The sequence below is a fragment of the Melospiza georgiana genome, chromosome 3 (assembly GCF_028018845.1).
Source record: "Melospiza georgiana isolate bMelGeo1 chromosome 3, bMelGeo1.pri, whole genome shotgun sequence".
Classification (NCBI taxonomy): Eukaryota; Metazoa; Chordata; class Aves; order Passeriformes; family Passerellidae; genus Melospiza; species Melospiza georgiana.
Genome location: NC_080432.1, coordinates 49,930,865 through 49,946,167, shown reverse-complemented (window position 1 = coordinate 49,946,167; position 15,303 = coordinate 49,930,865). Strand labels below are relative to the sequence as shown.

Sequence of the window (15,303 nt, the reverse complement as noted above, 5' to 3'; positions counted from 1 at the left end):
TACCTCAGCTTTGACATGCTAGGATCAATTTTCCTAATCCAGACAACACCAGACATACATGATCTTCATCAGCAACATTAGTACTGAAATCAGTTATGGTTCTACAGATTACTGACACAGCATTTGCAATGTTTGTGTGTTATTTACCATCATGAACAAACCATAGACTAATTAAACCTGCCAATCTCTAAAACGCAGTGCTGGCAAACCTGAATCAGATTATTGTGTTGGTTATTAGACAGAATTGTTGGTTCCTAAATACTGTTGCAACCAGGGTTGAGAAACATTAATCAAGGCTAATTTCTTCTTAGCTATCAAGATATGCAGGTTTTCTCCCCCACAGCCAGTGAGAACCATCCAAATCTCAATCAGGCTTACACACAAAGTGAAAGCCAGAAATGTGACAAATGCAGTTACTATTTGCCAATAGCAGCCTAAACCAAATCCCTACTAGGAAAACTAGAAGTGTGTAATTTTCATATTCTATTCACAGGTTCCCAGTCTCAATTTTCATGAGAAAAATGCTTCTTGGAAATTTACCCTTGGAATATAAGAAAGGCTGTAGTCAGGATGCATAAATCACAAATATTGTAAAAGTTCTAAGAGCAGTATGGTAATAACAACAACCAAAGCAAAACACCTTGACAGCTCTGAAATGCACTGAAAAACCCCAACAAACTGAGAATGTTTCCAAAAGTAACTATTGTATGTTATAACAGGGTGCATTTCAAGCAGAAGCTGAAATGACAGAATGCATAATTTCTTTAATTTGCACTTCTGGATGACAACAGGATTTGTTGGGTTGTTTTTGTTTTTTTTTTGCTAGTAAGTGATGGCAATGTACCTACAAATCCAGATCAGTCATGAAAATCAAGATAATTCTTGTAGATTTTCAAAGGCCTGCAAACAAATATAGGAAGGGGGGATAGAAATTAAGGCATGAAATTTGAAGCAGCAGGGTAGGAAAAAAAAGTCTCGTAACCACCACTACTGATAAAGGCCACAATCTTTGAAAAAATACATTCATTTATAACTAAAAAAAAAATCAGCAAATTAAAAAACCACTGAGGATCACAGGGGAACGTTACAATAATTAGGCTGAAGTAGGAGGAATAAGATTTTTAACCAGCACAAAATTTTGCAGTTTCCTGAAGTATCATGCAAACTTGCAAAGTTTGTAACAGCCATTAACAAGAGATCATCCTAAAAACTGTGACAGCTATATGGGGGAAAAAACATCTTTTTACTCTTCCCTTCTATCAGCTACTCTCATCATAAGCAGGAGTTCAAATACATCAGGCACTTACATAATGAACTCAGGTTCAGCCACTGCTCATCATCCCACAGGCAGGTTCAAAGCCTGCTGGGGATCAGAGCCGCAGAGGTCAATGGCCTGGACTACAAGCACATGGCAATAAGTTTGAGTTCTGCACTTACAGAACTCAGTTTTCATACAGAAAACTGCAATATCTTTACAGGGTCCAGCCCCAAATTACCAAGTACCAGCTCCTGACATTCAGCGGCTTTGTTTTAAAAGCAAAGTATCTGTTTTTCAAATATATACTCCTTAACTCATATTCAGCTGGATAATTAATGCAGGAAGACAAAGCTACATTAGTCTGTTCTTAGTAAAGCACATTCCAAGTCAGCAAAAGCAGCAGAAAACACAGAAAACACAGGCACTACACACTGCCAAACACATCTTGTTAAAGTTAAGGTAGCTCTCCCTAAAGGCAGTTGCAACCAGTCTATTTCAAACAGTATTCTGACAAGAACTGTCATCACCCAACAGCTGCTGGTAATACAAAAAGCCTACACAATTTTTAGGTACCCACCTTGGCACCTGTTAAAACAGAAAAACTCTGAAGTATTCAGTCAGTGCTGCTAAACACCATGCACAACAAAACTGGAATCAGAAGCCCCAGTTCCTTTGGAGCAGTACTAGGTTTCATTTTGTTGCAGAAGAGAATGTAATGTTAGTCCTGGACCTACAGCTCAAGGAAGGAACTTCACTAACCAATCAGCAGCACCTTGGGTATCAAAGACTGAGGATTAAACAACCTAATCAGGAAAACAAGATGGAAAATCCTGAAGTTCTGCTACAGTACGGGACAGCTACCTGGTGTAAACACATAGTGTTACATTCCAAGGTTAGGAAAGATCATGCACCACTGTATTTTAACCACTTTTTTAAAATTATGTTCTGAAGGAAGCTGTAAACTCAAATAAATGGACATGGTTCTGACAGGTTGCCGAACTGAAAGCAGAAGCAACTAAAAATCCAGCTTTGGATAAGGTAATTTCAAAGATCTGCTACACGTGTGAATACAAAAATGAAGTGTTTGATGCTACTGTATTTACTATAAACTGCCCTAAGTGCAGCAAATGGAAATCTTCAGTACAAGGCAAGGAAAAGATCTTCTTGGGTTTTTTTTAATTACATTTTTTATTACAGCACAGCAGGAATTTGCACACAGTATGTACAAATGAAGTTGTATTTTTTTGCTATACGCACCCTGTTTAAGTCTGGCACAGCGCTTACAGGAAGGATATTTCAAATTATGTTTTCAAGAAGATACAGTACCAGCATAAAAATTTCAGTTTTAATAAATATTTTAATTCAAATTCAGCTGTACATAGCTACATTTTTTTTCTCCCAGAGGAATCAAGGGAAGGCAGGATATGTGATCATTTATCTCTGCAGCCTAGGAATGAACAACCAGCATACTGGGGGGAAAAAGCTGATACCTGCACAGGAGTAAAGGAGAGCAAAAAATTTATTTATAACAGATAGTAATTTTACCATTTACTCCTGACACAAAATGCAAAAAAGCACTTGCATCTTTCATCTAGCATGTCTATATATGCAAATCCTGTAGAATCTAAGTTTGCATTAAAACAGCTTACAGCAGAGACACTTGTAAAAAAGGAAGCAATATTCAAAAAAATTTTATCAAGTATGAAATGTAAAGCTATTCACACAACTTTTTACAGTGAAGACCCTCAGAAATTACCAACACTATAGGCATGGTAAGATGACACAATAAAAAGGGGAACCTGCTCCAGTGCACCTTTTGCTTCCCAGGTTGCACATCCCTGCCCCTTTTGCCATCCCTTCTGCACAGATCAGATCCCAACAACCATGTGACAATCACCAACCTGACAGTGAACAAACCCATTGGTTTTTTGGTGCACCATTTACCTGTCAGATGAATTCCCACAAGCAAAAACCCACAGCCACGCGACAGCCAAGCTCCTCCACTACATCCTTCCTGAGGCATTCACCCTGGCATTCCCTTGTACAGACACCAGGGTGAAGAAGGCAACCTGCGGAGTGTTAAGTGAAATGGTGCCCTCAGTCACTCTCTTCTGGCTGCACATGAAGCAATTTTACATGACTGTCTGTCCTTTCTGCTTTCCAGACACTTTGCCAGAAGTCACCAGCACTCCAGATGCACAGGTATAACCTAAAGTACCAACCCTGGCTCTTCACTGATGCTGACAAAACAATCCAGCTTAGCTGGAACACCTTTGTTAGCAGGATTTTTCCAACTTCAGCCACTTTAATTTTGATTAGGCAGCTAAATGTACTTAATGTCACACTAGCAAGTTCCATGTGGCAGGCATTCCTAGTTGAGGGAGGGCAAGAGACGGATGTTAGGAGATGAGAACAGTCACTTTTAGCTGAGTTAGCTGCAAAACCAATGCAGATTTTTACTTGCTGCAACAATAAAAGCAAAATACTTGGGCAGGAAAATGCTTAAAGTGATACTGGTGTAACCATCAAGAACTGGTTGTAGCTTTCTTATAAATTAACCTATGAACAAGGGAGTGTGAGCATAGGAATAACGACAGAATCACTACAACTTCATTAGTGAACTGTCAGGATGTAACAAACCCTTGAAAAGCCCTGCTTTGTTCACGATTTACACCTTGTTTCTCTTTGAAAACGAACCTGTAGCAGGGCTGCACAAATGAGGGCACTCAAGGCTGCTATGAAACCTGTGCCACCCACTGCCAACTACAGGTTTACACTACAATAGCCCTGCCAACAGTTAAGAACCAAGTATAACAAATTCCACATCAACTAAGGAAGCAACATACACCAGGTATTTCAGCTGCAACACAAACAGTGGCTTGGAGTGAGACTTCACTGTGAGAAAACCACCACAGCTTCTCCAGAAACCACCAAGGACAAAATAAAAGTCATTACTTAGGAAAAGACTAATGCACAGCTTTGAGCTAAACAGTTAAACTGTAATTGATTCCCAGCAACAACTTTTCCTCCTTGGTAACTCTCAATTAAGCTGTTTAATTAGAATGGAAGGACCCAGCAAGTGTGAACACACTTAATTTCTACAGCAGACCTCAAGCACATATTTGACTGGGCATCACAAATTTCCTTAAGAGCACTAATGTACTTACTAGTAAATTTTAGTTTAACACAAAAATTTTAACAGAATTTTCACCTTCTCAAGATCTGGAAGCCATCAGAGTCAGTTCTGCGAATTACTACTACTTTGGCACTTCTCCCAAAATTCTCCTATATTCCTGGGCAGAAGCTTCTATATGTGCTTACTATATTTACAACAGAATGACAATGTCACAGAAAAATCTAACCAAAGTTATTGAAAGAGTGGTGAGGTACTGAAGCACCTTTTGGCTGATTAGAACAACATGGTAAACCTCAAAAGAAGAGATTGTCAAACATTGATTCAAGAATAAATTAAGCACAATGCAAAGTAGGATCCATCATATCTTTTTATAGCAAGTAGTGATAAGCACTACTGAGACACATTTAAATGATTTAAGGAAGTAATTTTTCTTCTGCAAGTTATACCAACTAGAGATAAGGATAAAAAATTAATAAAATAGAGCTCTCATAAAAGTTTTGGCAGTTCTTCGTGTTCTCATCTCAGAAAAAACTACTCAGAACTTTCAGTTCTTTTTTACCAGCAAATTTGAAAACAGAGAAAAGCTTAACTAATTTTTCCATCTTGGATTTTTATTATAAGTTTTCATACAAATTTGAACCATGATGTAACAGCATTTACAGCACATTCATTTCTGAGCTTGCCCCCAATAGATTATTTGATTAAAACTATGCCATATTTTATTTCAAAAGTAAAAATGTCTATTTAATTCTACCCTTGCTCTATAATGTGCAATAAAGTGTGAAAGTGTTGATGGGTTTGTTAGGTTTCCACATCCACGTTTAAGCCTGCCAAGTGGGGCTGCAAATGGATCAAAGGTTAGAACTGCAGAAACAAGAGCTAAGAGAGCTTTACCCAGCCCAGTTAGTACCCAGCTCTCTTCATTTAACTACTGATGTTAAAATATTCATTGATTCCAGACCCCATGCTTCTCCTTTAGTGCTACTTTTTCAACCTCAACTCTATGCTAGCTCATATTTGGGAATTTGAACTGATTTTTTTTAAGTAAGAATCTCTGAAATATGCTTTCCTCACTAATGATGTTTGAGCTCTACATAGTACAGTATCAATCCAAAGGGTAAGTGCTGCAATTAAGCTCTTGGCACCTGCACAGATCAGATCCCAAGGTCTCAAGCCACACACCAATGCAGTAAAGTACACTTAATTAAGAACTATTTATGAAAAATCTGTACTAACACACCTGCATGGCTTTTCTGGAAAACTTAAGCTACACCAAGAACAGTTACATACTACTGAGAAAAGAGTGTTAGGTTGCTAGGTTCAACTATAAATATATAATATATAAAAGTGATAAACTGGGAATTGCACAGACCTGTAATAAAAGATAAAAAGAACTTTAACAGCCATTCTCCCCCCACTCTCCCACATACACTCTACTCTTCTGGCAGAAAGTTCCATTCCCAGATAAGAAAAAGCTAACAACTGCTTATGATCCCAAAGTTTCAGTTCATCATTTAGACAAAGGCAAAGTCTACAAGAACCCTGAAGGTGAAGCATTGGAAGTTAAAGAGGTTTTCAATGGAAGCTGCTCTCTGAGCATGGCATGCTGGACTTCTTGTCTGTGAGGTTTGGAAAATCCATGCAATGCAATGGGACTTCAGTCCTCTGCACTGTTTGGAGCATCCCAAAAACTCAGTGGTCACACCCACGGAGAGCTCGACAGCGAGGCCAAGAAGTCATCAAGGCATGAGTAACTGTGGCCTTGTTATCACTTACTGAATGGATGTTCTACAGCCAAAATGGTAAAAACTCTTCCAAATACTGCTCTCAGGAAAAGCAACAGCAAGTAAATCAGCAGCACAAGTAAGCCAAGGGCACAATAAACCATACATTTACACCACATTAGAAAGCAACACATGATACTCAGTAGCACTAAATATCAGCAGAACACAGAACAGAACTAATTTCCTCCTTCTACCCCAAGACTGCAGGAGACATTCATCAGCACAATAGTTACATCCTATCTTGTCTGACTCCAGAATAAACCTGATTGGGTTTCATGACAAATTAATGTGACTTTACACACAGGGTTCTTGGACTGGACGCAAGTGAGCATAAGTAACACTCAAATTCAGATGTTAAAGACAAAGATTCTCATTTGGCTTTACGTTTGCAGTAAGCCAAGAGTGAGCATGAGACCCTTGTCAACTCTTTAAATAAAGAAGCTTCTAAGTTATTTTTTTAAATTCAAAAATGATTTACTTAATAAATTACAGACTAAATATAGCATCAGTGCAATCAATATCAAAGAATAAAACTGAAGGAAAGTAACAGTTTTGCAAACATAAACGTTGTAGATGACAGCAAATCCAACCACACAACTGATTAAACAAGCTGAGACTCCTGTGCTGACAGAGGTCAACACATTATTGACTAGCAGTTGCTACTATGAAAAATTGTCTGCTAAATGGATTTTGGATGCAGTTTAAAAGAATGGTTTGGATATAATTTAAGAAATGTGGTTGTCATGGAAGTCAAATCTTTATATACCTCTAAAAATCCCAATTAACTCCCTGAAGTGAGAATTACTGCATATCCCTTATGCTTTCCTTGAAATTCAGTAATTTGTTTTCATCACAGCAGTTTGCATTCCACAAAGGTCAATATCACTAGCTTACATAATAGTAAAACCAACCTTGACACAGACAGCACTAATTAACAGACATAAAAACAACCCAAGCAGCCACACAACACCGACTAATCCTTACTGCTACAAATGCCAAAGACATCTCAACCAGCACTTCATGTGTGTTTGTGCGTAGGTGGAGCAATCAGTCATTCATTCCAGTCCTGCACATGTAAACAAGAAAATGCAATACATATAGAACAGAGATTACATCTCACCTCATTTAAATGCACGGGGGGAATAAAAGCTATGGCAAAGCTCTATATACTTAAATCATTTTTCCCACTGAAGCTATGATCTTAAGTTAATAAAATAAACTCTTTCACTGCTCATACACTATCAGCCATACAGATAGTCTGGCAAGCAGGAAAATATGTTGAGCACAATTCATGACATAACCTCACGCTTCTCCCAAACCACAGATGCTGCAGACTGACAGCCCCAATTCATTGTCATCCTGGAGACAACAAATCTGACAGACAGACTACTGAAAAGTTCCCCAGCAAGGAGGAAGCCTCCACATAATTCACAATTTTGATCCACTTCCTTCACCCCTTGCACTGGATGTATGCCAGGAGAAAAGAGGGTACAAGCAATCAGGGCACAAGTCAGGGTAGCCCTGTGGCTCTTCATGCCTTTGCAGTGCCCCCAAACAAAGGGCAAAGTCCCAACGTGGGACATGCTTAAGGCCTCATTTTTCTCTACCGTGGATTTTGTGCCAGAAAATTCTTGGGAAAGCCTAAAACTTGGCTTGGGGAATTTAAAGCCAATGGGTAATAATCAAGAAGCACCAAAGGCATCTGTTTTTATTAGCATTCTAAATTATTCAAGTGGAAACATTTTAGCTTGAAAACTTTCCATTTGTTTTAAGGATTGATACTTAAATGTGAATTCCTCACTAAACCTTTCAGTAGTATCTTTTCACTTATCCATAACCTCTGCATGCTATCCAGCGTCAAAGTGCAATTCTATCTCAAAATCAACATCTGCTCGTAGCTTCTCTGAGCATTTTTCACTTTAGAGCTGTCTCCCCTCTCTCCCTCCCAAAGTGTGCTTCAAGAAAGAAAGGAAGAGCTAGGAAAAACGGTGTGGTTTTGGAGAGGGATTCACAATCAAAAGCTTTTGACTAAGGATTGTGTAATTTAAAAAAAAAATAAATAAATAAATAAATTTTGTGTTTGCCTTCAGTTTACAAAACTTACCATTGCATTTATACTCTAACAAGAGACAGAATCCTCACACAAATACAAGATTTCTCACACCAAGCAGTCTCAAACCAACAAATCAGTAAGTCTTGTTTATGAAACAAATGTAGGTGTATTGCTAATTCAGAATGACTGAACACTTCTCCACCAGAACTGAAGTTAACTTAAAGAGAATGCATTATAGCAATGCACTTTGATACTAGCCAGAACTCTTTTATCGTAAGAACACATTCACACTCTACAAAAAGGATTAAAAGTGATCTGCCATCAAATGGATTTCAAACGCCCAAGCCTGGGCAAAATAAACTGATTTCAACAAGATTCTGACCTCACAGCCCCAAGAATAAACACCTAACGATGATTCCAAAACGTAAATCAGAAGCAATCATGTTTGAAAAAGCTTCAGACACTATACTTGTACTACATTAAAGCAAAAGCAAGTGCTGCATAAAGCCAGAGAGGCAGGTGTGAACTCGGGACACAAAGTACACACAGAAGTGAATCACAGTGGATGCAGTACATGCACTACCCCACACAAATTAAGGCTGCCTAATTGTTTTGAGACATCCCCTTCCCACCCACCAGCTCACTCTGAAATAGCTAATTCAATTTTCATTTGCTGGGTAAAGTTGTCACCACATTGTCCACACCCACATCCGACTCATATAAACTGTCCTGTAATAAGCAGAATCCAGCAGAGGTCAGAAATGGCCCTGCACAGGAAATGCCTGGGTGTTTTCCATTCAGGCTCTGCAGATTACTCTTCTACATGAAGACAGCCCAGGTCTAGGGTCATGCTCTTGTACAAACTTTATTTTAAATCATTTTCTGCTTAACCTGCAGAATTAGTCATTGAAGAGTCCTTTGAAAAGGAACTTAGAAGCTTACTAATTCAGTCGCCCTGCAGCATCTGTATTTTAAAATATTTCTGCTAAATCTTACAAACTTTATATATATTCTGATTTTGGCATTTTCATGAGACAAAAACAAATCGTTAATGCACATTTAAAAAGGCATTGTTACACCCCATAGCCTTGAGCCACACCACAACTTCCCTTTTATTCCATCAGTACAAAACAGCAGCTTACAATACTCAAGAACTCTCTCAGCAACACGACAGCAGATATTTTGCACAGCGCACCTGGAACACAATGCACCTGACTACTACCTTACAGTACTAATTGATCACACAAGCGTTTTAAAAACGTTTCCTGAATGCCTCCTAGTGAGAAGTGAAGTGCATCAACAGGATGTTACTTAAAAATGAGAAATAATTGCCACGGCATTAATAACTTGGACTTATGCAACACTTCTGCAGACAGCTGGAAACACTAAACCATAAAGTAATTTGCACCCCCATCACTCAGCAGGGCACAGATGGAGACTTGCAAAAAGCCAATCCGCAGGTCAGCACATTCAGGAGGTGACAGCAGTTGCAGAAAGCTTTGAGGCATCACAACACTTCTTTGTGAGCGCTTTCTCTTTCTTTTTTTTTTTTTTTTTTTTTTTTTTTTAACTCTCTCGTCTTACAACTATCGACTGCAGCGTTGCCAGCAGCGATACTCCACGACCCCGCTGTTTTACCGGCACGCCAGCGAGAACCCGATTTTCATCCCGGCTGCCATAAACACGAGACAGCCTCGCAAGAGGGCAGCGCTTTTATGGCCGCAGTTCACAAGCCAAGGAGCGCGGGTCACGCTCGGTCAGCGCCCCGCGGGCTCCAGCTGCCGCTCCCCCGCCGCTCCGCAGCCTCCGGCCCGACCCCGGCACCGGGCGGCGGTGCCCCGGCGCACCCGCCTGCACTGCTGCGAGGCTGGGGGCGAAGGAAACGATTTGCTTTTAAATGCAAAGCGCCCACAAAACACTGCCTTACCCACCGCAGCCACTAGAGATTTCTTATCGAGCACCGTCTCGCTCCGTGGGCGCTCTGCAGAAGCGCTGAAGCAGCAGCAGCTGCAGCCGCAGGTTCTGCAGCGCGGAGGGGCCGGAGGCACAGCGTGCACCCCCGGCCCGGCACTCGCACCCCCGCCCGGCACCGCTCCCTGCACGGAGCTCGCCCCGTGAGCCAGCGCTGCCCACTGACCTCCCCGGCGGCGACGGCGGCGGCTCCTCCATGGCGGCAGCGGCGGCGGCACAAACCAGCGCGGCGGCGTCTCTCATGCATGCACCGGCATGGCGGCGGCCCCCGGTGCGCGGCGCGGAGGCGCAGCGAGGAGCGGGAGCAGCGGGAGGAGGGGAGCGGGTCCCTACCCGGCTGCAGGAACGCGGCAGCGCAGAGCCGCCCGCGCGGCCGCCATCTTGGGAACAGCCTCCGAGGGCAGCGGCGCCGGCAGCATCGCTACGGCGCGCCAGGAGGGACCGGCCGCGCCAGAGGCGCCCGCTCCGCCGCGGCCGGGCTGGGGGCGGCTCTCGGTGCGGGTTTCCTCCTCTCGGCCGCGGCGTCGGGACGGGCTGTGGGACAGCGGCGCTTCCCACAGTGTGGGAGATTACATCCCCGCACTTCCCCGCGAGGGGCCGCGGTTATCCCGAGGCGGGGCGGTGACGGGGGCGCGGCGGGAGCTGCCGCCCCCTCCGTGCCCCGGCGGCGGAGCCGTCAGGCGCTGCCTGCGGGCGCCGCGGTCTCTGCCGCTGCTCGCTCCCACACCGCCGGCACACAGAGAGAGAAGAACAGTATTAGTGCTGAGGGGAAAATGGTTTCCCTCAGCAGGTGCCCGCTCCCTGCAGCCGTGCTCGCCCCGAGTGCAGCGCCTGCGGAGGCTGGAGCGACCGCGGCCGGACCCAAGGAGGTGGAGGGCTGAGAGACCCCTGAGGTCCCCTTCGGGGGCGTGGGTGGAAGAATAACCTTCTGTCTTTTATGCTCTGCTGCTGACAGAGTAACTTGTTTGAATTTATGAACCTGGACTTTTTAAACCCTCCAGCAGCGCTGGTTATCAGCCTCGGACAGAGAACTGGAGCCACGTTATCCAGCTGGAAATACAGGGAGGAAAATGTGATTTCCTAATCTGTAGGTTGGCTGGAATACCAATATCGATATTAACTCCCGTCAAAGGCAGAAAAATGCCACGGGTCGTTTAATTGCTGTAATCGACTCTCAAGGGAGCCTCACCTTCTGTGTTACGGGACTGGAAGCACAGCAACAAGCCCTGGCATCAGGAATGTGTACACAAAGCACATGCATTATTTCTGATGGGTGAAATTTGAGCTTGGACTAGAATCAGTTCTAGATTCTGCATTTTTGCACTAGTGCCTTCATTAGCTGTACAAGAAATTTGCACCTTTCTAGTCTGGTACCATAATTCAGTTGTAAAGTCACTATTTATGAAATAAAGTTGTCCACCTGTCTATCGAAGTTTAGGAAGCAAATTCAACAGTCCCTTTAAAATAAAAGAATTTTTTTAAAACTGAAATGCAGGATATACTTCTACTGTATCATCTTAATATCATCGTAATACTATCTACTATTTATCTTAATGAATGCATGCTTTAAAATGCAGGACCAGATAAATATCATTATGCAGGAAGCCACTTAGACTCTTTTCCATAGGTCAAGAAAGATACCCAAATCACCATGACCCTGATGATCATGATGTTGAAACATCAAGACATTCAGCATTTAGGTCAAGAATTATTAGTTAAGATACCTCATGTAATGGAAAAATGCAATATTTAGCATGGTAAAGACTTTTACTGGAGTACCTGAGTACAAAACCATAAAGCAGTTCCAATGGCAGATACACAAAATACATTCCCACTAATCCCACTGATGGTGAACAAAACTTAGAAACCATAGCTGAAGGTCAAAAATTCTGAGGTGCTAACATAATAAATTAGTTGTCATCTCCATAAAAAGCATGCATTATCCAAGGTAAAGCTGCTTACTCCACAGTATGCATGTGTTTATTGTATAATCACAAATAGCAAAGAGTCAATGTTACAGATTAAATTTGAACATTCTTTTCAGTTAGGGATCATTGTCTCACACCATCTCTGCAGCTGTTTGCAGGGCAGAGACGTATTTAGCAATCCTGGCAAAATGTTTCGGCTTCTTTGCTTCTTCTATCAAAACCATCAATGCAGTGGTCTGTTAGAAGCACAGAGTTTTCATTAAATCTGATTTTGCCATAGATGGGATGGTGTGGAAGTGGAGACATCCCAAGGGCCCTTGACAAAGGGAGAAATGGGGACTGACCACTGCCACTACTTTCTGTAAATATTAAGATAGTTTACTGGAGTAAACGGGGGTTCACTGCAATCTCTCAAACAAAATGGTCCAGAAAACTCTTCCCTGTTCCCATTTTCCCCTTTCCCTTTAGGGTAACCCAGCATATTGCTTTGCATCCCATTCTTTGTGGTATATCCGAGAAAATATCCTAGAACTACAGATACTGGCCAGGCAAAGCAAGGCTGTAAATCTGCAGTTGACCATAGTGAGTAACATAGCTCCTGGCATCAAGGAGAAGATTGTAAGAGAAGAAGTTTATGAATGGCCATACCAAGAAATTGGGAAGAAATTAAGAGATGCAGGAATATTTGGAAGTGATAGTACAGGAAACAACAGGTGACATAAGAATCTCAGAGCCTATATACAGATAATATTTGGGAAAGAAAAAAATTCAAGGCAATACAGAGGTCTTAAAAAATGATATGCAAAAAAATTTAATTATTTTTGCTTCTTTTAAGGAATATCATATTTCAGAGACTTCCTGACTGCCATTTTCTGAGTCTAAACATGTCAATATTTCATAGGTGCATGGAAACTGATAAATTTCACTTTCACTCTGGTTCTACTACTGGACCAGAAGGTGGCACAAAATTAAAATATACATCACAATAAGTAGCATCTATCTTTAAGAAAATAGAGTTAAAATATTAGGAATGGATTTTATTGTGTGATGTGGCAAAATCATGACTCCAAAATTCCAGGTTAAAAAAACAAACCAGGAAACAAGTTACTGTCAAAATAGACAAACTTATTTCGGTTTAAATTCTGTTTTCAGAGGTTTTAGAATTAATTTTTTTTCTTTTTTTTTTTTTCATAAAACATCTGGCTTTATAATTTAACAGATGTGACAATTGCTTAGGAATTGCGTTTTATTCTAGCAGCATGCCTTTTATTACAGTAGCAGTCTTAGAACTTGCAATAGAAATTTGACATGGCAATAGCATCCTAATAACAAAAATAGGTCTTTGACATAGCATTTTCAAATTTCTACTGCAGCTACCCTCGAAATTTCTATCGATTCCTGGGGCATATATTCTGTTGTTCCCTCCTCCTCAAGTCATCACAGGTATCAGGCACAATTGTACATGCAGCTGTGCTTTTGCCATCTGCCATTTCTCCAGGTGTTTTCTATATACAAAAAGTCCTAATGAAGACAAACAAATATTTGGTCCATGTAGGTAAATAAATATGTTTTTAAAATATATTTGAAATTTTTTCTCCTGGTACCTGTCACAGGGCAAAACTTCCAAACTTTTTTTTTCACATTATGAATGTTGCACAGAATAAGGCACGACTTGATTTTGGGTTTTCTTAAGTCAGTAATGAAATCTAATATCAGATTTTTCTTCACTGTGTGAACTGCATGCAAAAAAACCATCAAATTATTGACAAAACTAGCTTTGTACAATTCGTTTTTCCTTCAAATAAGTTATTTATTTTAATTCTACTGAAAGCCATTTAAAAGTAAAAGCTAATTTAATCAGACATTAGAAACAGCCTGCTAGGTATAGTTAATCTAGTTTTAGTAAAATGTGCTGAAGACAGAATATTCATTTTTTCTTGGTCATAGAGTAGAAATGCTCTTCTGCAGTGCAATGAAGAGTAAAACATGAACAATTCCTGTATTTAATATCTAGAAAACAACCTGACACCATTTCTTATGTAGATATTGCAGCTAGTATCTCCAGAGTCCAAATAAAACACCAAGATGTGTTTCTACCTGGGCATATGCAGGCTCCTCCATCTACAGTCTCATTGTTCTCACAGAAGATCAGGTTGGGGCTGGCATTGGAAGAAACAGAACTCACTTTTCAGTGTTATCTAACGAGAGCTTTGCTGCAATTGATTTGAAGTGTGAAGCTGACAGAAATTAAGGAGTCCCACTGTATATAGCCCTGTTCAATCACCCGTTACTGCTGTGATTCATTCACTTGGGAAGCTGGCATGGGAGCTGCCAAAGCTTGTTCAGCAGCATGGTTTAACACCGGGCTGTAATAGGAGCCAGCGAACTTGACGGAGGTGGAATATTTCTGTCTGAGCTCTGTCATCTCACAGGCTGCATGTCAGATTGCACAGGGCTCAATACCATTAATTCACCACTATTAAAGGAGAATTTGTTAGTAAGAGTACCATGAGGTCAGAGACATTCCTGTGATTATTGTTTTATCACTTCAACTGGGCATTATTTTTATGTACTTCCTGTCCTAAAAAGCAACTCTATATAGCACTGCCTCTGCCTTATTAAAATGGCATGACCCATATGAGAGAAGTATAAAATCCAGTTGTGCTGAAAGCTGTATGCTTTTGCTGTACAAAGCTGGTCTCTGGGCTCAGTGTCTGTAAAGCTGGGCATAGCTAAATCCACTGGCTGCTCTTCAAAAGCACTGGACTTAGAAATTATCTGAAACTGAAAATGTTGACACGTGTATAGCAGTCTGGCCACAGCAGTTTATATCTTAACAAGAACTGATTTTGGACCTGTGAAAATCAGCTGCACTGAATTCAGTGCTACTTGAACTTGACTGTCAACAACAGAGTAAGCTTGCTTGAAGCTAGCTTGGCTCCTGCTAAATCATATTTTAATTCTTTCCCTGGCTGTATAATAGACACACTCTGTGAGCAGCCATGGAGCATTTATAAACAAGACCAAATGCTTGTCTGCATTTGTGTTCACTGCATTAATTTTGTGTTCAAAGAAGCTCCAGTGAAGAGCTGGGGCCAATTCTTTGAAACCCTATTTTTAGGCCCAGAGCATATCCATCTGTCTTCTGTGTGTGCCTGACAGTGCAATTCAAT

General features: G+C 41.1%; 1 protein-coding gene across 5 annotated transcripts in view; it reads right to left on the bottom strand.

The window, feature by feature from the left end:
• Positions 1-10,522, bottom strand: part of MAP3K4 (mitogen-activated protein kinase kinase kinase 4) — a 62,851-nt gene extending 52,329 nt beyond the window's left edge. For all 5 annotated transcript variants that reach the window (XM_058019857.1, XM_058019859.1, XM_058019856.1 and 2 more), the window contains exon 1: positions 10,369-10,522. In XM_058019857.1, the coding sequence (XP_057875840.1) occupies positions 10,369-10,445 (77 nt within the window). In that variant the 5' untranslated portion in view covers positions 10,446-10,522. The remainder of the gene's footprint in view (positions 1-10,368) is intronic.
• Positions 10,523-15,303: the final 4,781 nt, after the last annotated feature.